The sequence below is a fragment of the Epinephelus moara genome, chromosome 14 (assembly GCF_006386435.1).
Source record: "Epinephelus moara isolate mb chromosome 14, YSFRI_EMoa_1.0, whole genome shotgun sequence".
Taxonomy (NCBI): domain Eukaryota; kingdom Metazoa; phylum Chordata; class Actinopteri; order Perciformes; family Serranidae; genus Epinephelus; species Epinephelus moara.
The window spans coordinates 20,946,040-20,971,732 of NC_065519.1; the positions used below are offsets into that span (position 1 = coordinate 20,946,040).

Here is a 25,693-nt window from a genome sequence, read left to right on the forward strand (position 1 = left end):
AGTGCCAACCCCGAGCCTCGCGGCCACCATGACGTCACCGTTGGAGCAGTGAACTAAAACAATCAACCTCACTCCTCTCCTCTTGCTCCCCGACCGACCGCACCGCCTCATCTGTGGCGTCTACAAACCCCAGGCTCGAGTTGACAGACGCCAGCCAGGAGCCGCACTCTTGTGTGTTTCTGTCTCCGTAACCCATCCTAGCAAAAAAAAGGGTTGTCATTTACAGTAGCGGCCTACGTTAATACGGTAGAGAAGAGGAAGAAGAAGAAGAAGCATTGTAGCTTGTGTATCTTGTGTCCGAGAACAGGAAAAAGCATGTCCGCTCAGCCCGGTGAGGAGCTAGGCTCGGAGGGGAGGTGGTTTGGGGATGACTATGAGAGGAACGGCCTGTTTGGGAACACATCGACCCGCTTCGACGAGCTACGTGAAGAATTTAAGCCGAGAGGCGGCGAGGTGGCGGGCGACCTGGATCAACAATTTCATCCTTTCCAGGACGACGGGAAAAGGCCTCCCGTTGCTATGGAAACTGCATCTACAGGTAAAGCGGGCAGTTATCGCACTTAAGTCTCGATGTTTACAAATTTATAGTCTTTCAGCCACATTAGGGTTTAATTTTGCCACGAATTAACTCACCTACACCGGTGTTTAGATAGATATAGCGAGAGAAATATGCAGTTCATCTTTCACAGATTTGTCGTTACGACAGACGGCCTGAGTTAAAACTTCTGGGTTTGAAAACACAGAAACAAAGATGTAACTTCCATAGGATGCTTGTAAATCAGCTGTCACAGCTGTGATGCTGAAGGGAATACTACTAGACATCTTCAAAACTAAATTAATTCAGACTTTGTTAGAGTTTTGACAGCTATAAAACATCAATTTTGACCTATTGTTTGCCCCAGTAGTACACACAGTTGTTTGGTTGATGAGGATGCAGCATGCAGTGACAAATAGCCTGTTGAACTTTGAATGGCCTGTTGTACCAGCTGCCACGTATAAGCCTAAAAACCTGTATTCTTGATATGGTGAGGTGGAGGGATGATAAAGAGATTAGTAGGCTACCTAGCTTTCATAGCCACTGGCTGGGTTAAAAATGATTAAATCCATCGGTTAACAGGTTTGTGGGGGGGTAAAGAGGACACGTCCTCCTCAATATTTAGAATATATGCATATATTCCTCATAATAAAAACACAAAAGTAGCAGAGGACTTTTATATTGACAGAATACATATATTTACACCATCAATTGATGCAGAAAAGGCACAAATTAGTTCATAAGAATTCACCAGGACACAGGAAATTCAGTATTTGTCGTTAAGAATATTCTGGTGGAGGACCCCCACCCCCCGTTTCATACGTGTCCAGTGATGAAGCAAAACATACGCCCTTGAATCCTACAGTTTATCAACAGCACAAGACCTGACCAAAATATTTTTATTAGCTCTACTGTAACAAGTAGCCTGCACAATGACAGGAGTCCTACTCTCCTGTATTGGTATTGTTGATGATATAGTTTTATTATTGGATGCTGGAGGCTGTGGTTTTTGTGGGTACATCATGCAGATCTAAGTCCGTCACTCTCCTCAGCACAGCTCGGCTCATGCTGCTATTTTTAATCCTGAAGGAACAGGCCTCACTATTCGCTTGGCTAGCAAAACTAGAGCCATGTACTTTCATTCACGAATTCACTGAAAAATTCATGAGATGATGTTTAAAAAAAAAGAAAAAGGGCCGCCTAGTTTCCTCTCTCTGCTTCTCAGGCCTCTCTCATTTCGTTAGCTGCTGCTGGTCAAAAACAAGAAGAAGAAAAAAATGTCTGTTTTTGTTAATCCGTTAAGTACAAGAGTATTATTGAATGCAGATTTTAATACTTTGAGGCATCGAATTCAGCACGCAAGTATGACTTAGACATCCAAAGCTAAAAGAGTTGCATTAGGAGAAAAGGCACTGCAAAATTCACAAACAGTGCAGAAGCTCAAAATGATTCTTTTCAAGCAGACTGCGCTTACAGTATATGTGAAACGATGAACTGGCTAGTCAATGTTTGGCCTTGCTTTCTAGAAAAAGAAAACATGCTCTACTTTCAGTGAAAGTGTGCCAGACAAGCTCCAACTTGTGTAGGTGCACACACACACACAAACACACACAGATTATGTTTTGATGCCTAAAAACAGACAGAATAGCCGTCTCTTATTGCTGTGCCTCCTGCTGAGCCGTGTCCGCACCAGTGAAATAATCCACTCTGTCACTTATGTTCTTGGTGGGAACAGTGCAGATCTCATCACACTGAGCAGGGCAGACTGGACATTTTCCTCTTGACCAGACATGTTATGGTCTGTTCTGATCTTTGTCAAAGACATTCAATCCCAGCCACCCCGTCTGTAACAAACTTTCTCTCTCTGCTTTGCTTGTTCATTATAGCAAAATATCGAGTTTAGAGACGTAAAGGAGCAGTGTGTAAGTTTTAGGGGGTTCGGTGGCAACTACCAGCTGAAACATCTCCTGGATAGAATTCCTGCAGTGTTCATTGTTCAAGAGGTTTTAACTGGGAGCTGAGGTCCCTTCCTCTCCAACACACACAGACCCAGTGATTTAAACCAATAAAAACAATGAATAAAGCAGTTTCACATTAAAAATAAATGTTTTTCCGATGCTTCTTGTCACTGAGGGCCTGCTAACTATAAAGGACATGCAAAAACACGAATGGCGCTATCTATAGCCAGTGTTTGGTTTGCCCGTTGTGGGCTACTATAGAAACATAGTGTTGCAACATGGTGATCTCCGTGGACGAGCACCTGCTCCCTATGTAGATATTAACGGCTCATTCTCAGGTAACGAAAACACAAAGATTATTATTTTCAGGTGATTATACACTAAAGAAAACCTGCTCATTATAGTCCATATCGGCCAATATATCCCCTTAAATCCTTCACATTGGAGCTTTAAAGATTTTTCTTACTGAGGGCAGAACCAAAGTCTGGCATTTGAACAGTACAGACTGTGAAACAGTATCTCTCCAAGATGTCTAGAATTGCCTCCCTAGGTAATTGATCCGTGCCTGTCCTAAATCTTGTTCACAACAGTGATCTACCCGCAGGACGCCGATAATGCTGATTTCAGCTGTATTAAATTACCACAGGACAGAACCTTACAGCCTTAGATCACAGACTTCATAGCCTCCTTTATCCTTAAACGTTTCCAACCCTGTGAAGGATTCAAGAGAAAGAAAGTTGTGAAAGATATTGCTGCATCATGACGATGGTCCAAGAGTGCTGTGAAAATCCCACAGCTTGTTTTTAGCACATGGTGTGTCTAATAGCCTCCCCTGCTGTCTGGCATAGACGAAAACAACTAAGTGCATATGGTACACAAACAGTGACACCTTGTTATGAGATCTTTTTTCCCAACAAGCTCTTTGTTAGTCCTTAAAGTGCATTATAACAGTCACTTCATCACATCCTGACAAAGTGCATCAATCATGAGAAACGTTCTCCCACAGTCCACTCCCGGATAGGTGGATTAGACCTGAGTCTTTCTCCGTTTCGGCGTATCATCAGTGACAAGGATGAGACAGCATAATGTCTGGCTGGGTCTTTTCCATATCTGTCAGATAGAGAAAGCACTTAGTGGACTCCGCTGGACTGCATAAGCCAGCGCAGTGCATTTGTGCCTTTAGCTCCTGTTCCCAGGGGGCCGAGCAGTGCTAGGTCTTTTCAGACCAGATGATAAAGATGCAAGATAATACAGGGATGGAGGAGGAAGAGGAGGAGGAGGGGGGGAGCGGCTTAATGGCAAAGAGAGCCAAAGCTGTGATGAGAGGGCCGATAGTTCAAATAGCCAGACTGTCAGGGACAAAACAGGAAATATAAAGAACTGTCTTCTCATTCACCTCTGATTCAGTATTTGACTGACAGAAGCACTTAGATGTCAGCGGTCAGCAGGGCAGCTCCCAGGTGTGAGCCAGCACCTGCATGTACTTGCGTGTGGTTAAAAACGTGTCGTCCGGCACCTTACATAATTAAATACGGCTTATAGGGTGCACAATATACTTGTGTGTGTGCTTTCCAGAATGATTTAGAGTGCTCAACCCATGTGTTATCTGTCAGGTTTCCAATCTCATTTATCTTCATCTGTTTCCAGGACCAATTAGCTAATGCTGAGTTATAAAAGGACAGATAAAAGCATGACAGACCCTGCCCAAAAAGCTCCACTGCAGGGGGACAATAACAAAGCATTACCGCTATCATCATATCAATAAATCATTATTCCTCATGTCTTTTGATCCCCTGTGTTTACCCTGAAAACAATTAAAAGCCAGCATGTGAAATATGATGCTATGTTTATGATCTCACTGCCTCAGTCCGGCTCTCTAGCCTGTGGGTACGGAGTAATCCCCAAGCAGAGTATTGCAAAACTGCTCATGGGATTAGAGCTACTATAAGCAGAGACGCTTTTTAACAGTGTTAGTCCATCTAATTTTTTTTTTGTATTGGTTATTGTAGGCTACACTTGCCCGCCTTCCTGTCTGTGTCTGCACTCTTCAACACCAAATTCTGTCTGCACAATGGAAGTTGAATGCCGATTCAAAGTCACACTAAATTGACAGCTTTGACCCAAAGCAGACAATTTGCAGACACTCAGTCTGGATCCTCCCACATCCTCTCCATTCATCCATAAAGCTCTATCCAAGCAAGAAAAACACAATCAATACAGTGGAAGACAGGTACTGTACGTACCACGGCTTCAGAACCTGAATGGGGGCAGATTAGCTTTAATTTAAACTGTCTCTACATTGATTTATCTTTGACAAAGGCTGCTGGAACAACAACATTTGTACTGTGTGGCCTTCAGTGATTTTTTAAAAGAATGGTAAATACACTGATGTTTCTCTGGGTAATTGTGGGTCGTCATTGTCTTGGATCAATGCAGCTCAGGGCAGTTGAATCCCTCAGCACAGCTGTTCTCTTATCGACCCCTGCTAGTAGTTTAGTTGTACCTTGGCTTTTAGCAAAGACTGTCTCTGTGCTCTCCATTGTCCTCCTTCTTAAAGTGGAATAGTTGGTGACCGGTATTCATGTATTTGTTCAGCCAAGGATATTGTAATCAATACAATATGAACATAAACGTCATAGACAAAGCTTTTAAAGCCAGAGTCCATTAATAGTCATAGTGGTACTTTTGTTAATCTGTAACCAGTGTTAGGGTGTAATTAGTTGCATCTAACAGAGTTAAGTAATTAAAGGTCCACAGTGTAGGATTTAGGAGCATTTATTGGCAGAAATAGTATATAATTTATAACTATGTTTTCATTAGTTTATAATCACCTGAAAATAACAATCATTTTGTTTTCATTACCTTAGAATAATATGTTTTTATCTACAAAGGGAGCCAGTCCTCTTTCTCAGAGTCTGCCTTGTTGTTCTACAGTAACGGACAACCCAAACACTGGCTCTCATAGGGCCATTAGTATTTTCACATCAGCCACCGTAGTTCTCCTACATACTTGGTACTCAGGAGAAGTTTTAGTTCTGCAACCTCACCGCTGGATGCCACTAAATCCTACACACTGGAGCTGTAAATTACAAAAATAAATGTAACTGTAATCTGTCACAGTTATTGAGAAAAATATGTAGTTAAATTACAGTTACTAATCAAAAGGTTGGTGATTACAACAGGGTTACAAGAAAATAAATTCTTATTGATAAACAGCTTACCGTAAAACTTCAATTAATAGCCAGGGATATATTATTTGCTTAAATCACTGAAATCAACAGGCCTATATTTGGGAAAGGGCCTTTAATTCCTTTCACACAAAACTGTTGCTCAGCAAAGATGAGACAATACAATCAAATTGTTTATTTAAACCAGTATGAATATTACTTGTTTAAAAATTAGACTTCAGATAATATAGCAATTATAAATTGTTCATTCGATCTAGCTCCAACAGACAGCACACCAGGGAGAGAGTTACAGCACTCGAGGATTACGGCTCCCGGCATACCGACAAAACACCACTTTATCCTGTTAAAACAATACTCACATTTTGGATTAATTTTTATGAAAACCCTTTTGATTCTTTTGATCTGAGGACCCTTACGGACTAAAGGAATATGAATAACTTACAGGGTAATTGAGGAATGGAGACATAATTTGAGGTAGCCAACAACCTGGTTTTACACATCCATAGAACTTTAAAAAATTTGAAAATTAACTGTTGGCAACCAGACTAGGCGTCTAATTGAGACAGCTGTTTATTTGTCAAAATGTGTAGCCACGGGGCTAGACATGGGGACTGGGTGTTTAATTGAGACTAGGCTTTTAAATTGAAGTTTTATGGTATACTTCTTTGCATCTTTTCCCATCCAAGAATGCCTTCTTTTGACATATTTCCTGACAACGTAGGTCAGCAAAACCTTTGGGACAAACTTGAGTACAACACCATCAAGGGTAGGATGGCTTAAGAGGAGCCTTCCCTGCATACTGACAGACTCCATTCTTTTTGCAGTATGCGCTTAAAATTTTGAATGTTTGATTTGTTCTCTTGTTTGAATTTCTCGTCTGCCAATCAAATCAATGCGCAATGCTCTGAACAACCTGAGTCTGCCATGTGATCAGCTGACCACGCCAAAGTGAGTGGCCATGTTGTTGCACAAGAGCACCTTTCAGTGCTGTAGTTTCGACAGTGTTTTCCTCCTGAAGTCAGAAAAGGGCTCTAACATTACTGTACAGTGTAAAGCTTCTTTACAAGCAGTGAAAGTGCAGCCAACATCAAAATGTTTGATGTCAAACCATCAGTTTCATTGCCCAGTTTAAAACATGTGTTAGAAAGATAATCATAATCAAAGTAATCAAATGTGATAAATTACATTACTTTGATAAGTAATTGAAATAGTTACATTACTTATTGCATTTTTAACAGTGTAACTAGTAATCTGTAACCTATTTCAAAAGTAACCTTCCCAACACTGGCTGTAACAAATAAGTAAGAGACTTGATATAGTATTCTCATATTGTACCAGAGGCTGGCAACTTTTACTATTGAAAGAGCTACTGTTGGCCAAAAAAAAAAGAAAAAAAAATCTGTCTGGAGCAGCAAAACATATCTGAATGAAGGTAACAGCATATTAAGTCTAAATTAGCCCATCAACATTATGAATAGGTCTCATAATGAGTATTCATTAATATGATTTACTACAAGGTGGCTACTATGCAGTTTGCTATTTATAATTAGTCAGTACTTTAACTTTGCAGCATTGATGGTGAAAGCAAATAAATCTGTCCACACATTAATAAATCCTCCATTGTCCTCCAAGACTTTCCTTTTTCGGAGACTCTGGTCGAAAATGTTTTAGAGGAAACGCTACCAGGACGTAGACATATGACTCACATTTCAGTTGATGAAATGTTAAAGCATGTTTTAATTCGATGTATAGGCTGCACGTTTTTACAATTGTAGAATGCAAAAATCAATTTAGGCCTATAACAATGACAAATAAAAACTGAATGTTAAAAAATAACCGTTACTAGTTTCCATATATTTTTATGTCAAAGCCACAAGGAGCCACTGGAGAGGGTCGAAAGAGCCGCATGTGGCTCCGGAGCCAAAGGTTGCCTACCCCTGTATTATACCATCATTCTTCATACAACTAATACTTAGATGTGTTTTTATGTTCAAATAGCATTTTTGTGTGAACATTTTTAAATAAATTGTACATCAAATTACAGGAAAAAGAAAAGAACTAGACATGTCATGTTTTTCTCATTTCCCAGGCTTTCTCCAGGTAGTATGACTGGCTAATTTAAGTGTTTCATATTACGTGTACAGCCAAGTCAGTCCTTCTGCATCATCCATGCTTTTAAAATCAGTTTCTCAACAAAGTATTGCCCAGTTCCAAGTAAACAGGACAGTTTATATCTGAAATAATAAAGCTGCAGCATATTATTTAATGTTGAAGGCACAGATGGCTTTGAAAGGAGAGCACAGTAAGTGTCTTGATGGATTGCTTTCCACAAGGTCATAGAGTGAAAGAGAACTCTTGTAAGGTAACACCACAGTCGAGAGGGTCATAGACAGAGTAATGGAGTCATTACAGTGCAGGAGATTCACACATGATTAAAAGTAAAGTTGAACTACTGTTAAAATCAGGGGGAAATATGCCCATTTTCAAAATTCATATATTATTCCTATGGCCTAAGACAGTCCAAAAATGTCAGCAAACAACTCTCTCCTACATCCAAAAGCTAGACTGCTAAAATGCAAACCTGTGAGCTCATCAAGCTGCTCCATAAACAATAAATTGAGAAAGATGTTATAGATGACACAGAGCACCCAGGGGAACTTTCTGAGTCAACGTATCATACAACAATTAGTAAGATATCCTACAAATTAGCACCTCATGAATGACCATAGGTATTTCATGTAAACTTAACAGGAAGTTACTGTAGCTAGTTTTAGGAAAAGAAACATGGTTGGGTATTTTTAGGTTTAGTCAAGTAAAGTTACTGTGGTAAGGTTTAGGAAAAGAAACATGGTGATGACATACCCTAGATTACCTCAAAGTTTACATGGTTCCAAACACCAGTCTCCTGGGGGAAAGTCCTGTGTTTTGTGACCTGTCTACCACCCCAGCCATCCTCCTTACGGTACCGCTTCCTTCTTTATTCCCATCCCGTTAGCGCATTGGTTACGTGATTGCAGCTTTCCCAAATACATGGATTGTACATTAATTACTGGCTCAATAGTACATGTGATATGAATTTTGTAGGAAAACATAAAAAAGTGCCTGAGAACAGTCTGTCTGAGTATATGGGCACATTTTTTGTTTCAGAGCAGAGAACACTACAATAAAACAAAGCTCATTCGGGTACAAAAAAGCAAGCAAACAGTAAGTGGGTCCACAAAACCAGGCTATGACTTCATATGTTTGAGACGTACTTCTCTGGTTTCTGGCTTTGAGAGAGAGAGTAGCTCATGTTTGCAAATATTGATTGAACTTCCCGAGGCAATGAAAATAACATACTGGAATTCTTGATTTAGATAGTTTTTTCTTATAATGATGGTGTGTGCTTGGACAACACAGACTGACGGAGAAAGTCAGCAGCATCTCTTCTGTGTTTGCACTGGACTTCAACACGGTGTTCTCGGCACTCGCAAACACAGCTGTTTTTGAGAAAAATTTGGACTGATTTTAAAATCCCTTTGCCATCACATTAGTTTATTCATTTAATTACACATTGAATAACTGCAGTGGATCAGTAAGTGTCTTCAAGGGAGTAAACCCTGCTGTGCATGGAGTCCCACATGCAGCTCAGTAAACCCTTTAATTTCAAAGTGGTAATATATTCATTTTGCAACTCCGGCTCTTTTGATATCGACTGTGCTCACATGTTTTTGTCTGTAGCCTGATAATTAGGAGCCCATGCCTCGGTGTAGCACACATTGTCAGGCTGCATTAGTTTCGCAGCCGCACTGGCTGCACAGAGGACAACAAAAGGACTGCCCCTTCACAGCACATCCACCAGGACTTATTTATTTAACTACACCATCCCTTCAGTGACATGATTATGTTGTGTGGCTACAGTGTGTGCTGAGAATTCCTCTGTTGTCATGTCCAATCCCATCTAAGCGCAGCAAAGCATTTGTTTCAGCCTTGTGGGTTGTTATTTTTTCCTCCAGTGTCTGGGTGCTACACCATATCAGCAGATTCAAAATACCCTCAATCTCAACATACCAACTTTGTCAAGTAGCTGCCCAGAGCGGCTGCCCTCACGACAAGTTAAGACAAGCACCAGTCTCTTTATTGCTACATATGCCTCACGCAACTGCTGGTGAGTATATCCGTGTTGTTACGTAGAATGGGTTAATAGAGAAAGAGGGGGTGTGTTGCCTACAGTCAACAGGATTACTGGCAGTTGGCAGCACCAGAGATCACCTCTCTTCACAGTTTGTAGTGGCCCTGAGTACCTCCCACATCCGCACACTACGTATTTGTACAGTGAATCAGAGATTGTAAGATTATGATGGTGTTGCCAGGGTGATGGCTGATGGGACCTATACGATGGTAGTATGCTAAGAGGATTATACATTGGTTCTCTTTAGCAGTACATCAAGGGCATTCACGTCGCTGAACTGGCTCAACAGCTGGCCCGTCGGTGTCGCAAACAGCTCGGATGCATAGGCAGTTTAGATCTACAAGACATTATTAGATACAAAATAATCAGAATGTTATGTCCCCGTTTGAGCCCAGGGGATGAGGGGAGTAACATATAAAATGTTTACCGGGTATCTTCGGAAGAAGGAGAGAGGAGAGAGGGCCTGCTTTGCTTTTTCCTCCATGTCACATCAGCCCTCCCATGTCCCAGCATGGGTGTGTAGTGTTTATGCCATTGTACTGCGGTATGATGTATTGTTAATGACTGAGGGAGCAGAAGTAGGAAAGGCAGCAGAAGGGAAGGGTGGTGGGGCTTTTTAGAGGAAGCGACGGGAGGGACGGGACGTCCTGACCTGTTGGGTCTTCTGTCAGTCAGTCTGCATCCTCCAGAGCTAACCCTAAGGCTGCTATTTTAAATCTTCCCCCCTCATCCAGCCCAGCAGCTGGACCCAGCCTATTTATAGCACCACCGCTGCCCTGGGAGAAACAGGGCTGGAGAGCAGGAGGAGGAGCTCAGTATGTGGAAGTATAAACTCTGACTTGTACACAGCACAACAAATATACTAGCATCAGATGTGTGGTGGTGTGTAGTACATGCTTGAGTGTGAATACTGTGTGTACGCTTGTGTATGAACATGAGGCAGTGTGTTTACTGGTGGAGTTGCATGACTTAAAGAAAAAGTCAACAAATCTGAATTCTTGACCTTGACTTCTGACCAGATGATTTGAAATAACATCGCTATCAAGTCCGTCTCTTCTTGTTTTGCACATCATATGTAATATGAGCATCCTTATTGTCTCCCTGCAGCACTGCAACAAATTATTCAGTGAGATGTTGAGTGATATTTTACAGCAGAGCACACACAATTTCACAGCCAACATCTGTCGCTTTTTAATTCTTAATAGTAGCTGAAAACACTATCAGCACTACAATTGTATCACTGTAGTAAATATTATTTCAGTTTTGGGTGTGTGTGTTGAATATTACAGTGAGCGTGCTGTGTTTTACATATTTATTATTTTATACATTTATCATGGAAGAGTTTTGTCAACCTATTGTAGCCTCACTTAAGTCATTTAAACTTTGGACTGAGTAGCTTACACATGCAGTATATTGTTCATATCTTATGTGTGTTTGTTTTCATGACACTGATTTGTTGGGGTAGTTTGTAGGTGAAGATTTTGAGGGGGATGCAGGGGACACGTCCTTTTTAATATTTAGAACGTTTGCATTTTTCCCCTCCAATAATAAGTATAATCAGAAGTTGCAGAGAACTTTTATTTTGTCAAAATTCAAGACATTTGCAACATAAATTGATGTAGAAAATGCAACTGGTGCATAAAAATTCACCAGAATGCAGGAAATGAAGTGTTTGATGCTCTAAATTCTCTGGCAGAGGACGCCCAGTTTCATACGTGTTTTCCTCAATGTATAAATAAAACCCATGCCCTTGGGGGAGATGCAGGATTAGTGATTACAGAGCAGAGATGTGACTACAGACAGCCCTTTGCCCACATGATTTAGAACAGACTCTGGTTGTGGCACTGTGGTTTTCTGGGGTCTGAACAATTCTCCTTTGTCCCGCTCTGGGTACAAGTACCCTCTGTTACTGCTGCCTCACTGATCTTCACAGCCGAGCACCCAGTCTGACTGTGCAGTGCCACAGCCCCTCTCCCTGACAGCAGCGCCAGCTGAAGTGTAGGGTTGTTTGACTGGATGTTTTTATTAATCAAACAGCTCAGGCAGGCTGATTTGATTTCATCGTATGACACAGACTGCTGTCATTCTTCCTTAGCAGTGTCCTGTGTGTAACCGCGCTGAGTTTCAGTTCTATCTCTTTCTGTCAGTCTCTGCAGATGACTCCATGTCTGGCCTGTTCAGGAAGCCTATGAGTGATGATGGTGATGTCTACACTTCCCTGATGTCAAATCAGAGCTTCACATCCGGTCTAGAAGCCTCCTACCTGTCGGATGACCTGAAACCGTCCAAGCCCTCCTCTGGCTCCTCTGGCCCAGATCACTTCTCCAGCGACACCTACAGCTTCAGCTCCAGCACCAAGATGACTTCCAACCTGGCTGATGACATGCCAAAATCTCTGTTTGGCTCAGATAAGACAGAATCCTACAACTACATGGACATCAGCCACGGGGATGAGCGCCATGACCAGCACAGCCTGGTGGACACAGGCTCAACTGGTTGTGACTCCCTGGGCAGCTACATGGATAAAAACCCCGGGAGAGATGAGGATGGCGAGGAGGAAGAGGAAAACCTGGGTCCAGCACTGGGCTCCCACTCTTTCCCGTATGTGGAGGAGCCATCTGATGAAGAGCTGTCAGACTACCGCTCCTACCGAAACCTGGGTGGCACCCCACAGACGGCCAGCCCGGTGAAGATCACCCTGACCGAGTCCCAGCCTCCAACTACCAAAACTGAGCCGCAGCAACAACCCCCTCCAGTCAGCGTGTCTGAGCGTGAAAACGTCCTCAGTGTGGGCTTACAGGGGGTTCCCACCGTGACACTATCAGAGCCAGAAGACGAGAGCCCTGCTTCCACTCCCAATGCTTCACCAACACGTAAGCACAGCACACATACACCTGTCGCAGAAGTTGCCCCTGTTGTCAAAATTCCCCATCATGGTATATGGAATTTCACGCTGCAACATCAGTATATATTAGACTAGAGTATAGTGCATCTTTATGGAAACTGTTTTATGGATAAAATGACTAGATGGGTATGCATGTTTTTGTCTGATTAGGTGAAAATACTCCTCAAGAAACCTTATGTCAAAAATATTTCATGTAGAAGATGTCGATGCCGTAATAATGGTCATTAGAGTCACGCCTATTTCAGAACTTGTCTTTAAAGCGATGCATAACAGTAGCAAAATTGAGAAGAATCATGAAGTCAGCAAACTGACTTAGTGACAACAGCTTTACAACATTAACTATCTAAAGTTTGTTAACATTAGTTTATGTTAGCCATCAACAGCTACTGGTCATACCAAACCAAGTAAGTTTGTAGCAGGAAAAATTGTATTGAGCAAGTCATCGGAAGTTACAAAGGATCATTTGTATATCATTCACCGTGGAGGCATGCTAGAAAAACAAAGTATTCTTCAAAAATTCAATGTAACACAGGGTGACTCATTGATACACAAATGATCATTTTGTTGAAGTATTCTTTTAAGATTTATGTGCAGATACTCTATGCCTGTAATGTGAATGAAGAGTTGAATGTCCACTCTTCTCTGCATTTCTTTGTGAACAGAGAAAGAATTCCCTTCCCATGACATGTTCAAGGCTGATGCAGTGAAGCCTGCAGCTTCCAAAAGCAGTCCAAGCACAAAGGCAGGCAGCAGGGAGCACGATAGCAGCAGTGCAGAGTCTGGAGACTCAGAGATTGAGCTGGTGTCTGAGGAGCCTCCAAAGGCCACTAGCAACCCATTTGCCCAGCCGCCTAACAGCAAGGGCACTTTCAGCCAGCCTAACAACCCCTTTGACAATCCCCCAGTTGCCAAGGGTGGTTTCGGCCTAGCAGGCAACCACGCTCCACCCACAGCCTACAGCATTCTGAGGGAGGAGAGAGAGGCAGAGCTTGACAGTGATCTCTTCATTGAGTCTGCATCTGAAGAGAGCCCAAAGAGAGAGCAGGGCTTCAGTGGCCCCAAACAGGGAGTCAGCCCTCCCTCTCCCCTGGTTCCCAGCTCTGTGCCTCCACGTAGCACAGCTGAGACGGTGCCAGCCGAGCCTCTGATCACAGAAAAGGTCAAGACCCCAGTGAAAACAGAGGAAGATCGCCCCAGCAAGCCCAAGCCGCCCACTGCTGCTGTGCCCCCAGAGGTGCGATCGGAGAGGCCCCACCAGGACGACATGCACAAGCACACCAGTGAGGGCAAAGGAGACCTGGGAAAGTCTACTGCTTCAATCATCCTGCAGGGCTTTGATAAACAAAAAGGTCAGTCTTAGAAATCTTTATTGCCTCTTTTGCCCAGAACGTGGTGTTTTCTCAAGGATACATTTTTCACCTCTTCACAGAAATGTTAGAAATCTCATTGTTACTGCCGCTTGAAGAAATAAGATCTCACAAAATATGTCTGTAATCTTTTCAGTGTTGCAGTGGTTTCACCTTGGCTTGTAAGCTGCTATCTTGAGTACTGGCTTTCCAGAAATAGTGCTGTCAGCTTGTGGAACAGGTAGTGTCGTGTGTGCTAATGTGTCTTCATGCTCTACTGAAAGCTCTATCGCATGTGCATTCATGTTCATAGCCTCCCCCATCATATATCGAGGGGTAAAAAACAGTTTGTAAATGATTGACAGCTTATTTCTAATCACTAACGCAGTACTTGTGTTTGTTTACCTCCGGGTAGCTACCTGCATGGTGTGCTTTGACATTGTTTTGTTGACAAGGCTGGGAAAGTAAACAGGATGGGATGTTCCACTGCTGAGTGTGTCGTCTGCCGGGGAGGGTGGGAAGTGTTGTACTTTCCTGAGGTCTGCTTCCCCCTGGTGGAACATTTGAGAGAGAAAAGCAGCGTGAGGATGCATTGATTCACAGTTATGACAATGCATGATGACTGAAACTCAACAGCCCCACTGTCTAACCTGTAAACATCACTCTACAGTCAATGTCAACAGCATATATGATGGAATTGCAGAGGTTACAAAAAAAAAGAAACTCTTTATGCATCTTGACAGCATCTGGCTCCTTTCATCACTCTGTGATTAGATAAGTCAAACATGCCAGTCACAGTCAGCAGGAGTTAAAGCTGTTTAAGCTGCACATTTGAGGTTGGCATTGGGTATTTTGACTTCTATTGGCTATTCTCTCTATCCATGTAAACATTGGGTTTACATAATCCTATGATGTCAAAACTGGGGCACACTCCTACTTAGAGGCTTTGAAGTATGATGTCAAAACTGGGGCACACTCCTACTTAGAGGCTTTGAAGGCTTCCTCTTGATTTTCACAGTTAAAGAGCTGGAAAAAAAAATCACATCTTAAAGAATGTAGATTGACCCGCAGCTATTGATGCACCAGGATGTGACGACTGCGCAAATTTAAAATGTGTAATATAAAGAGCTGCTGTGGTCAAATAATAAATAAAAGAGGTTGTCCTTGTTTTGTTTACTCGGACTGTAAGAAGGTTCTGGAAATGCTAAAAAAAAAAAGCAGGTCACATGTGTTTTTTTCTCCACCACTAGAGGGCGCAGCTCACCTTTATTGCTCTGTTGAAGACCAGTAGATATTATGGTGCACTTCCACGCCAGTTGCCATAGCAACAGTGATGGGGGAGCGTGTTCAGTCTGGTCCAGGGAAATCTGTTTTTTTTGTTTTTTTTCCCCCTGTGGTCGGTATTGGCATAGACGCCTGTCAAGGCTGCAGTGAGCAGAAGGTGTGAGGTGTGGCTGTCTGCAGGGGGGGGGGGGCGGCGGGGACGGGACTAATGGCTTCGATTGGATTAAAAAAATGACGTAAACTATAAAGGAATTGTTTTCTGCTCAGTGCTGACAACACAGTGACTGTGCGGTTTCTTTTGCACTTCAGTCCCAGGGCTTCTTACAGGTTGTTATTATATTATTCTTGAGAGGAAATCATAAATCACCAACACATCCTGAGGGCACTAAACAAGCAGCATTGTGCTGTAATGCACAGTGTCTCTCTCGTCATGAATTATTTAAGCATAAGCACTTTGCCTCTTCATTTATCAGTGAGTCATCATAGTGGAAACAGCTATTTGAATCTCAGGCTACAACCTTAAATATTGTTCTGTGCAAATAAAGAACAAGGGACCTGGATGTTTGCCATATTTTTCCTTAGCAACACAGAGTCCAGCCATTTTCCACCTTCAGAAAACATTGCTATAGCTGTCTGGTCTACACCATGACATCAGACTATTAAAATGACTCGTTAGGCTGCACAGACGGTGGTAATGTGCCATTATCTGTAGCCTATATAATTAATTGCACCATTAAATGTCAAAGTGAAAAAATCGAACAAGCTACAAGGGAAGCCAGAGCAGCAAGCTTGAAAGTATATGACAATGCTTTGGTGTCTCATCAAAGCATATGTGGGATAACCCTCCCACTGCTTGTACCCCCACTATCACCAGTGTGTTGTGATGCTCTGTTTGGGCTTTTATTGTGAAAGCTTGTGTACTTTCCCTTTCAAGAAAAAAGCTTAGTCTCCAGCGATCACCACCCACCCTCTTAGCCCCCTAGGCTCTTAATCATTGCATGGATGGTTTGCTGCAGCAGCAACTGTGGTGTGGTGTTTACAATTTGACCCCCCCCTCCCCCTCCCCCTCCCCCAGCGCGCGCACACACACACACACACACACATACACATACGCACTTTCCCCGCTCCTTGTGTTCTAGCCAGCGCTGCTCCACAGCATCAGTCTGTGAGCTCCGCGAGCCGGCAGCACCTTGGAAACCTTTCCTCCCTCCCTCCCTTCCTCCCTCTCTGTCATCTCAACCTATCTCCCGCATCCTTTTTTCGACCATTCATGCCTTTCTGGGATGAGTGAGTGAGTCGGTGCTGCTGAAGAGGGAGACAAAGAAGAAAACGGAGACCATAAAGAGAAAGAGAGACAGAGAACAGGGACATTACTGATCACCAGCATGCAGGCCGACGTGACCAAGAAGGAAGGCTCCTGGAGCGGCTGGAAGGGCCAGGGTACTGATGTGTTTACTGTGATTTGCTCATCAGTCTGTCTGTGTTTTGTGGCTGTGAGAGACGCACCGTTATCTCTGCATGTAGGTTAAATATTCATGACACCGTAGAAGTGCGTTCTTGAATGTATGTGTGTTTTGCATGTGTACATTGGTCATCTAACTGTATTTGTCAAGTGTTGGGGGATCGAACAGCAGTGTTTACCTGCGCATCCTTTCACACGGACACGCCCTGATGACAGATCCTTTCTGCTGCGTGTGTGTGCGTTTGATTAAAAGAAAAAAAAACACAGAGGAGAGGGGGCGAGAGACGCTGGTGGGTGTTTTGGAAAATAAGTGTACGTACACCAGTGTGCTGGGAGCTGGGAGCCATCTGTTTTGGGTGCATGTTAATATGGATGCTAGTGTTGTGGACTAAGGCGTGTCATTGTCATCGCCCTCCCCACTTTCCGACCGTGCAGGGGAGCTGGTTTTATATGGCGTATGCTCTGTTTTTGTGTAACGAGGTAGTCAGAGTATCCGGACGGCACTGACAGACTGTCTCCATGGTAACCAGGGCACACCCATCCTGATTACATCAGCCCTATCTCCTCGGCTGCCATGGCACCTTGCAGAGACTGGGCCGGAGAACAGCATCCTCCGTCTGTCTGTTTCCATAGCATGGAGGGCTCGTAGAGGGGGCCAAGAGAGAAAATGGCGTCCCTTCGTCCACACTGGCTGTGGTTTATTATCTTCTATCTTTAAGTTTAGCTCAGCAGTGTAAATGCAACAGAATGGCCCGGTTATTGTCTCCCAACTGAAACTGCAACAGTCACTGTGGATGCGCAGCTTTGTAAAAAATAACCTTGATGACAAACCCCCATTTGTCATTATTCTACTGAGTCACTGTCCATTTACTTCGGCCAAGACTGCAACGTGATAGCCTATCAGATGGGATCTGTCCACAACATTAGGAACGCATCAAATTAAGCTGATACAGTTAAGCACAGCAAAGGATGAAACTGAGCAGATTTGTTTCCTGCAGATGAATGTTTGAACATCACCTTGAAGCTGTAGGCATTTTTATATTTAGTCTTTCTCATTGCACATGCACAGTCCTGAGTCACTGCCACCATACTACTCCAGAATTATAAAACAATGATGCAGACATATCCAAAACTGAGTCATGCATGACATATTCAAACAGGACAAGACGCCACACAGCCACCAATAGGTTTTCTAATGCATGCTCAAAACTCAAACACACATTTGTACACTTGTCTACTAATTGAGTAGCTATCTTTATCAGGTAAATCCATATTCTTAAAAATATGACATACTGTGTCACAAAACCACACAGATAAGATAAAGAATATGTTTTGCAGTTACAGAACCACTTTTACAATATTTCATTATAGTTTCTTAAATACAAAACTGAGATACTCTCTGGTGTGGGAGGTTGCGTAGAGTAATGTCTACAACGTTGTGCATTTCGGAAGACTGATATTCAATATGCTGGTTGTTCAAATCCTTATTTGATTGACATAAGTAATGGATGCTTTAAGGTTTACTATGCAAGGTTGTCGGTTACTGTTTGTAAACACGCTCGCTAGCCAAAGTGAAAGTAAAAGCCAACCCCACATCCACTCTTGTTTGGTGTTTCGCTTCGCTGTATTTGTGTGTGTGGGGGGGGGTTTCGGCCTTGTGTCTCTTGGATGCATGCTGTCTTCAGTCTGGCACCTCGTCGCAACCTTTTTATAAAGCCCTGACCTCACCTTAGCGCTGGGAAGGTACACGCCCATAAACATCCCTAACACAGAAAATTAAAAATACAAGTAGAGGGCTGAGGAATATAAAGCTACACACTTGTAATGGGTGATAAGCAATGATTGAGAGGGATTACTTCTGTATGAGCCTATTTAGACATAATATATATATTTCAATCTATTCAAATATATTGATAAATAGGTCTGAGAGAAGAATCTCACTTTAGAAATACAGTGAAGGTATTTGGATTGTTGAAACCTTTTTAGTGCTTACATGTTTTGTTAACAGGCTCCATTTCTTTATTTCTGTTGGACAACCTGTCCAATTAATGAGGTACTTCTGTCTGCACAAACAGCAAATGGTCATGCATCAGTATTAAGTGAGTAACTCATACCATCTTACATCAAAAACTCAAAACTATCACTCTGATTTTGAATTTGACATTCATACTGTCACACCCAAACCTAAACACAGCATGCTGAAGTTCAAGTCTGAGACTCAGGTCTTGAATCTCGGCTGCATGAGTCCCTCTGCATGTTTGCTCACTCTGGCTGATGGCTTGTTTGAGGCCACAACGATGTCTTCAGTGATTTAATGAGGTCAGGCTAAACTAGTTTCACTACAGAAAAGGGGGAGGGGGAATCATATTATTGTCACTGGTGTTAATCATTTGCTCTGCTTTTTTGCTCGCTGTATGTGTTGAATATCAGAGGCAAGAGTCATGTCAACAAACAGAGCTTGGCTTTCGTACTTCCTCTGTGCTCTGGTTCAACATCCTGCGTGTCGTATATTAAACTGAGCAGTTCAGTTTTAGCTACTGTCAAAAACTAGCAGGGTTTTCTATATTTGGTGCATGCCTTAACATAAAAATTTTCAAATGTAAATAATCGAAATGTCATCCCAACTGTCGTCTAGTCTGAACAAGCTGCGCCACACAAATGAGCATTTTTATTCTTTCAATTAGAAATTAGACACAGATTTGTAATGTCTGAGCTTGCCATGTGACTATCGGTTAATCTTAAAGCCCTTCATACACACTGTGTCTCTTATTTTCTTGAAACAGGCTTGACGACTAACTGGCCTCGTGTTAAACCTGCCATTGTCCTTTTGTGCTCCACAATAAAGGGAGAGGCTGTCTTCATGAGTCGGGGTGTAGAGACACATTATGTGCTGCTGATTCCCCAGATTCAGAGCAAATGAATCTCTCACTGTTCCCAAAGGAAGGCTCTCTCCCCTCCCTCCCTCCCCCTTCCACTTTCGGCCCCTCCCTTCCTTCGTCTCTCCATCTCTCGTTGAGTGGTGGAGAGAAAATGGAGCACGGTAACTATGGTAACTGCATCAGGCAGGTGCTCAGCACTGAAGCATTTTAATGGAGGAGTAGAACATGGCTACATTTTGTACGGTTTATTAGCATGCAATATTAACGGTCTCATCTTTAGCTACTGAAGTCACATGATGCACAGGAAGAGGACTCTGGTTTCATTTTCCATTTTGATTTGACTGTCTTTTATTTTAGTCGCTGCTTGGCAGTCTTCATCACGTGTCAGCGGGGCTGCGCTTAAAAGCCTGGGCATAAAAGAGCTCACAGAGAGAGAGTGTGTTTGTATGTGTGTGTTAGTGTGTGTTAGTGTGTGTGTGCTGGATTGCAATGTGATTCTTTGGCAACCGCACCCCATAGACGCCCCCCTCCCTCCCTCCCTTCCTCAGTCCCCCTGCGCAGGCGGATGCTGATTTGCTGGTGTGGCTGTGGCCCCTCCCCTCCTGTGCAGGGGGGACTCCCCCTTCAGTGCTCTCCTTTTGTCCGTGGATAAAGCAGCTGCCTCTTTCCCTGTTCAGCCATGGGAGCCGCAGGTCAGTACACGCTTCTACAGCACTAGCTAAAGCTTTTTCCAGTCTGCGTGCAGTCTGTGCAGCACATCACAAGGCGCAGTTGCTGTTGCCGGTCAACACCTGTCTCGAGCAGAGCTGTCTGTTGTTGATGTGTCTGTGTGCTGTAACAGCTGCTGTCTGTGCTACCTGTGCCCGTCTGTGTGTGTGTGAGAGCATCTCCATGCAAATCAGTAACCACATGGACAGTTTGTCAGTGGTGGCAGCAACAATGGCTTCTGTGGGGAGTGGTGCATGTACAGCAGTGAAGGCACATGGATCCTGTTCTGTTTCTGAATGAGTAGTGTCTTTGATTTGATCGTGGGGGTGGGTGGGGACAGATAGGTACTGTAAGTCACTATTGGTTAGTGACAGGAAAAGACAGATTATACTTGTCATTTTACAGTGTAGACTCTTAGTGTGTGAGTAGCAGAGATTCACTTAATCACAATCTGTGTTCTTCTGCCATCCAGGGTTAGCCTGCCTTTTTGGCATCCACAGATGCCTTTTAGTGGAGAGTAAAGATGGCCGTCATCACTATGCTGCTCACAGCTCCACGGCTAAAATTAGAGCAGGCAGGCAGGCGGACAGCTCAGAGAGGAAGAGTAAGACACCCAAGAGACCTTAACCTGCGATTCTCTCTTCTTCGCGGGCACCAAAGTTTGTATTAACATACTGGTTCTGCTTGCCTCTCTACGTGACACGACGGATTTCCAGGTGTTGGTACCAACGGATGAGCGGTAACCCCTGGTAAGACTGTTAGACACGCAGTGGCGGAGGTGAAACAAGCAGCCGACAGTTCTCATGGAAACAGGCCCGTGTTTCCAGCCGACACAGACGACTGCCAGAGGAGGACCATGTCGGCTGTAATGGTACACTGGGCTAATCCTCCTCATCACTTCCCTCTCTCATCTTTGCCAGTGGCTTTGGATTTCAGGCCCCACCACCCAAAGAAGTGAGACAAAGAATATGTTAGAATAAAAGGAAAATGGTGCAGCAAGACGCATAGGGTGCTTGCAGGCGTGATATTTGTTCCTGTATAAGTTTGGGGAAATCATGCTGTTTCACTGCATTGATGAGACGCCGCATTGAAGCACTGTTATCCTTCATCACTGACCACAGATCTGCTTGTCTGGCCAGGTCACATTGAACCGTTATCTGTGAGCTACTGATAGCGCTTCTATTTCTGCTGCTGCTGCCTTCAACGAGCTACAGGTCAATCATTAATTCTGTTCTGGGAGCAGAAGGTGCAGGTGTACCTTCAGTGTAATGCCGATCCCTCCGCCTGTTTTGCATGTATGTTTGTATACGTATGAGACCAGACCAGGTGGTACTGATAAGTACACGTCAGATGTAAACGTTAAGTCCCACCAGTCCTGAGCGTGGCATCACAGACTGAGGCACTTCGTTGACAAGTCAGAGTCAGCTATTATCTTCTTCAAAGGTCGCTCTATATATAGGAGTAAAGAAACTGAACTGACAAATTGTCACTCGCGCCACTTCGCAGCTCCTCAGCTCACTCTAACCTAATGAAAAGCTAGGTTAGGAAGCTGGGTTAAAACAGGATCACGTGACAGCTGAGGATCTCTGAGGACGTTGGGTTGTGAACAGCTTCCAGATATTTGACCCAAATGTGTGGTGTGTAGCGCGCCGCTGTGGCCTAATCCACATAGAAACTGATACGTCCGTGGATGCCCGGGCCTGCTTGTCACAGAGTGAGGGGTCAGGTCATGCTGCTTGTGGGTCCTAACCCTGTTTGTCCTTGTTCTGTCCTTCCCTCGCAGCAATTGACCTGCTCTACTGGAGGAATGTGAAGCAGTCGGGGGCCGTGTTCAGCAGCGTGCTTCTGCTCCTCTTCTCCCTGACCCAGTTCAGCGTGGTCAGCGTCGGAGCCTACTTAGCCCTAGCAGCCCTCTCTGCCACCATCAGCTTCAGGATCTACAAGTCTGTCCTGCAGGCTGTGCAGAAGACCGATGAGGGACATCCTTTCAAGTAAGTAAAATATAAGATCGTTGAAGGTTTATGGATTTCACTAAAAGGTACTGAAAAGGTCTGTTTCCAACCCTGTCTTTGTTACCAGAGCCTACCTGGAGATCGAAATCGCTCTATCCCAGGACCAGATTAGCAAATATGCCGACAAAATCCTGCTGTACACCAACACCTGTATGAAGGAGCTCCGCAGGCTCTTCCTTGTACAAGATCTGGTTGACTCCTTGAAGGTTTGCCTCAAACTCGCTTGTTTGCCTTTTAGCATTGCTAGCAAGGGATGACATTATCTGTCAGTTACTTCAAACTGCACCACCTTCAGGTACAGCGTAAGATCAGCTCTGCCTCTCAGGGCCACTAGCGGGGCTTTGTGACTCATGTCACAAAACTAAGAACGCAGACACCAAAACAATGTGTATATACGGTCAAACGTGCAGGTTATAGAGATTAAAACATGTCTGTACCTGTTTCAGTTTGCTGTTTTGATGTGGCTGCTGACCTACGTGGGCGCTCTCTTCAATGGCCTGACACTGCTCATCCTAGGTGAGGTCATCCTGACTCACTACATATCCCACTTATCAAACTTTTCCAAGCATTGCTGTTGACTCACACATGTTCAGTCTTTTTGTTTTTTGGGTGTCAGAAATTCAATGATCTTAGAGGACTCGAACAGAATACACGTACTACATTATAACGTATCATTAATGAGAAGTACAGTGTGTCCTTATTATGCCAGAACTTAATTCACTTCTTTAACATATTTGCTTCACTGTCGAGCGCGTACAGTATCTATTTACTTTTCCAGTTTACCTTAGATAAGTGTTGGCGTGTGCTGAGGGGCCTGCTGATACACGTGTGTTCCTGTCTGAACATATTCCCACTGTTGGTCAGAATACATTAACCATCACTCTCTCCATGCCTTTACAGCTGTGGTCTCCATGTTCACCATGCCTGTGGTCTATGAGAAACATCAGGTACGAAATTGAGCTTCACAAAAACTCAAGTGAACCTTAGTGAATACAATAATTTTCCAGTATTGACACCCGTCATTTTCCTTCTGTTTTCAGGCACAGATTGATCAGTACGTGGGACTAATACGGACCCAGGTCAACTCTGTGGTGGGGAAGTGAGTGTCTGACATTCAGAGTTTTTGTTCAAAGTTCATTTACAATATACGAACAAATACAGCTGCTAGCATTTAGCCATGAGTTCAGTCCACACAAACACAGTGAGGAGTCTAAGGCAAACGATTACAAGAACAGCACCCGCTGTTCCTCCATTAGAGCTACTATTGTGCACTTGTGCAAGGCACTTAACTCTTACTCCTCTGCTCAGTGGCCAGCAGATGACACTGTAGATGTATTGAGGGGCTTCCAGGTATTTGTGTGTAAGCAGGGCGTTGCTGAAAAGAGCATTCGTGCTCTGCAAACCTTTCAATTTGCAAGCTTTATTCACGTCATGAATAAACAGTTTGGACTATCAAGTCTGTTTAAAGGAACAGTGTGTATGATTTAGTGACACGTAGCGGTGGAGATTACAGATCGCAATCAGCTGAAACTTCTCCGGTCAGAATTCTGTCAGTGTTCTTTGCTCAGGAGATTTTACCAGGAGACGAATTATCTGCAGAGGTCTTCTCCCATCCAAAACAGACAACGCTTTTTTCCAGCGCCGCTCATCACAGAGTGGCTTCAAACTATGGTAACCAATGAGGAATGTAAATGGGCCTATCTAGAGCCAGTGTTTGGTTCCAGGGTACTGTAGAAACATGGCATTACAACATGGCGGACTCTGAGAGAGGACCCATTTCCTATGTAGATAGTAATGGCTCATTCCCATGTAAAAAAAAAAAAAAGAGAGAGAATTCTCATTTTCAGATGATTATACCCAAAAGAGAAAAGATTTTTTATATTGCATTTCTGCTAATATATCCCCCTAAATCTTACACACTGGAACTTTAAGATAAAAAAAAAAAGGCTGCACATGCCAACATGTTGCTTGGGATCAAGTGGATCAGCTGCTCTGTCTGACTGACTGAAACACACTTGTGTTTATTCCTAAATTATGTGTTAACCCAGAAAATTAGTTTGTAGGTTTTTAAAGAGTTAATGAATGCCAAAATGTCCAGCTGCAGTTTTTTTGGACTGGCCACTATCAATTTGCCAATTTTAGTAAAACCCGACGGTCAGTTCTGTTGACTACCATAAAAAGAGAGTAAGAAAATAGCAGGTGGTTTAAAACAAAGCAGAATAAGCATAACATAATCTAGAATAAATACCTTTTTGGACACATGGTATCGAAGCCTGTTTTCTCTGTACAGGATCCAAGCGAAGATCCCTGGGGCCAAGAGGAAGGAGGAGTAGACCTGTCTGTCTCACCGTGAAGCTGACAGTCCAGTCCAGCTCAGAGTCAGGCAGCTTGCTCACTGTTGAAGAGCCTGGTCGTCATCTGTGGGGCATAGTGCTATGTCATCTTGGTGTTCTCTAAAAGCATCCACTGGAGAAACCGTCACCCTGTCTATAGCAGTCTAAACACTAACACACACAGTCACACGTACATAATCCTGTTTCTAGGTAGACGAGTACACAACCTACGAAAACAAAAAAAGAAACTGACTTTTTTTGTGTTGCTTATTATTAAAGTGCATGAAGTCGAGCCTTGGGTAAATAATATTTGATATCTTTTGTGCAGTTTTTGAAATCACGCTACATTTTTGCTTTGCAGTGCTTACCACAAACTGTATGGTTTGGCACAAAAAAGCTAAATGCCCACAGACGTGCTCTGCTGCCAGTGTTAAATACTGCTTCATGTTTCTGAGTTAGCAGACAGGGCTTCTCTCAGTATATGTCCATATATATACATAGCAAAAATGATTTCCTTTTGGTGTTTCCAAGCACAACATAATTTAACAATATGCGTCTTAGATGTGGTAATTGTAGGGTTTTTGCTTTTGTATAACCATAAGGAACAATACACACGCTCATGTTTTAGGTACTGTTGTACAACTACTATGAAGACAAGGAGTATCTGGTGATATTTAGCTTGTTTGAATAACTGTCCAACTTTGTACTATGTTCAACTATACTCTGTAGTTCTTTAGACCCTGGACTCTAACTATTTGCACTTACACTATGTATTTAATTACAAGAATAAGAAAAATAAATGTACCTTGATGTATAACATCTCCTCAGCAACTTTACTGACGAGTTCATATTCATAAGGCGTCTTCAGGTTGAGTGAAGATGAGACTGTGTGCGACACCAAAGCTAAGTTTG

General features: G+C 43.2%; 1 protein-coding gene across 4 annotated transcripts; it reads left to right on the forward strand.

Annotated features, from left to right (window-relative positions):
- The first annotated feature begins 71 nt into the window (after positions 1–71).
- rtn1a (reticulon 1a) lies at positions 72–25,598 on the forward strand. 4 transcript variants are annotated; one of them, XM_050061562.1, is made up of 9 exons: positions 72–538; positions 12,000–12,725; positions 13,420–14,106; positions 22,220–22,427; positions 22,516–22,654; positions 22,895–22,964; positions 23,349–23,395; positions 23,489–23,547; positions 24,739–25,598. In XM_050061562.1, exons 1-9 carry the CDS (start codon positions 316–318, stop codon positions 24,779–24,781), a joined length of 2,202 nt encoding a protein of 733 aa, XP_049917519.1. In that variant the 5' UTR covers positions 72–315; the 3' UTR covers positions 24,782–25,598. The 4 variants fall into 4 exon arrangements, with proteins under 4 accessions (XP_049917519.1, XP_049917520.1, XP_049917521.1 ...); XM_050061563.1 differs by lacking the exons at positions 72–538; positions 12,000–12,725; positions 13,420–14,106 and adding an exon at positions 16,514–16,827; XM_050061564.1 differs by lacking the exons at positions 72–538; positions 12,000–12,725; positions 13,420–14,106 and adding an exon at positions 20,316–20,420.
- The last annotated feature ends 95 nt before the right edge of the window (positions 25,599–25,693 follow it).

Coding starts and splice junctions, on each gene's coding strand:
- rtn1a (XM_050061562.1), top strand. CDS start 316: ATGTCCGCTCAGCCCGGTGAGGAGCTAGGCTCGGAGGGGAGGTGGTTT. Junction 22,655..22,894: donor ATCTGGTTGACTCCTTGAAG/GTTTGCCTCAAA, acceptor TACCTGTTTCAG/TTTGCTGTTTTGATGTGGCT. Junction 22,965..23,348: donor CCTGACACTGCTCATCCTAG/GTGAGGTCATCC, acceptor ATGCCTTTACAG/CTGTGGTCTCCATGTTCACC.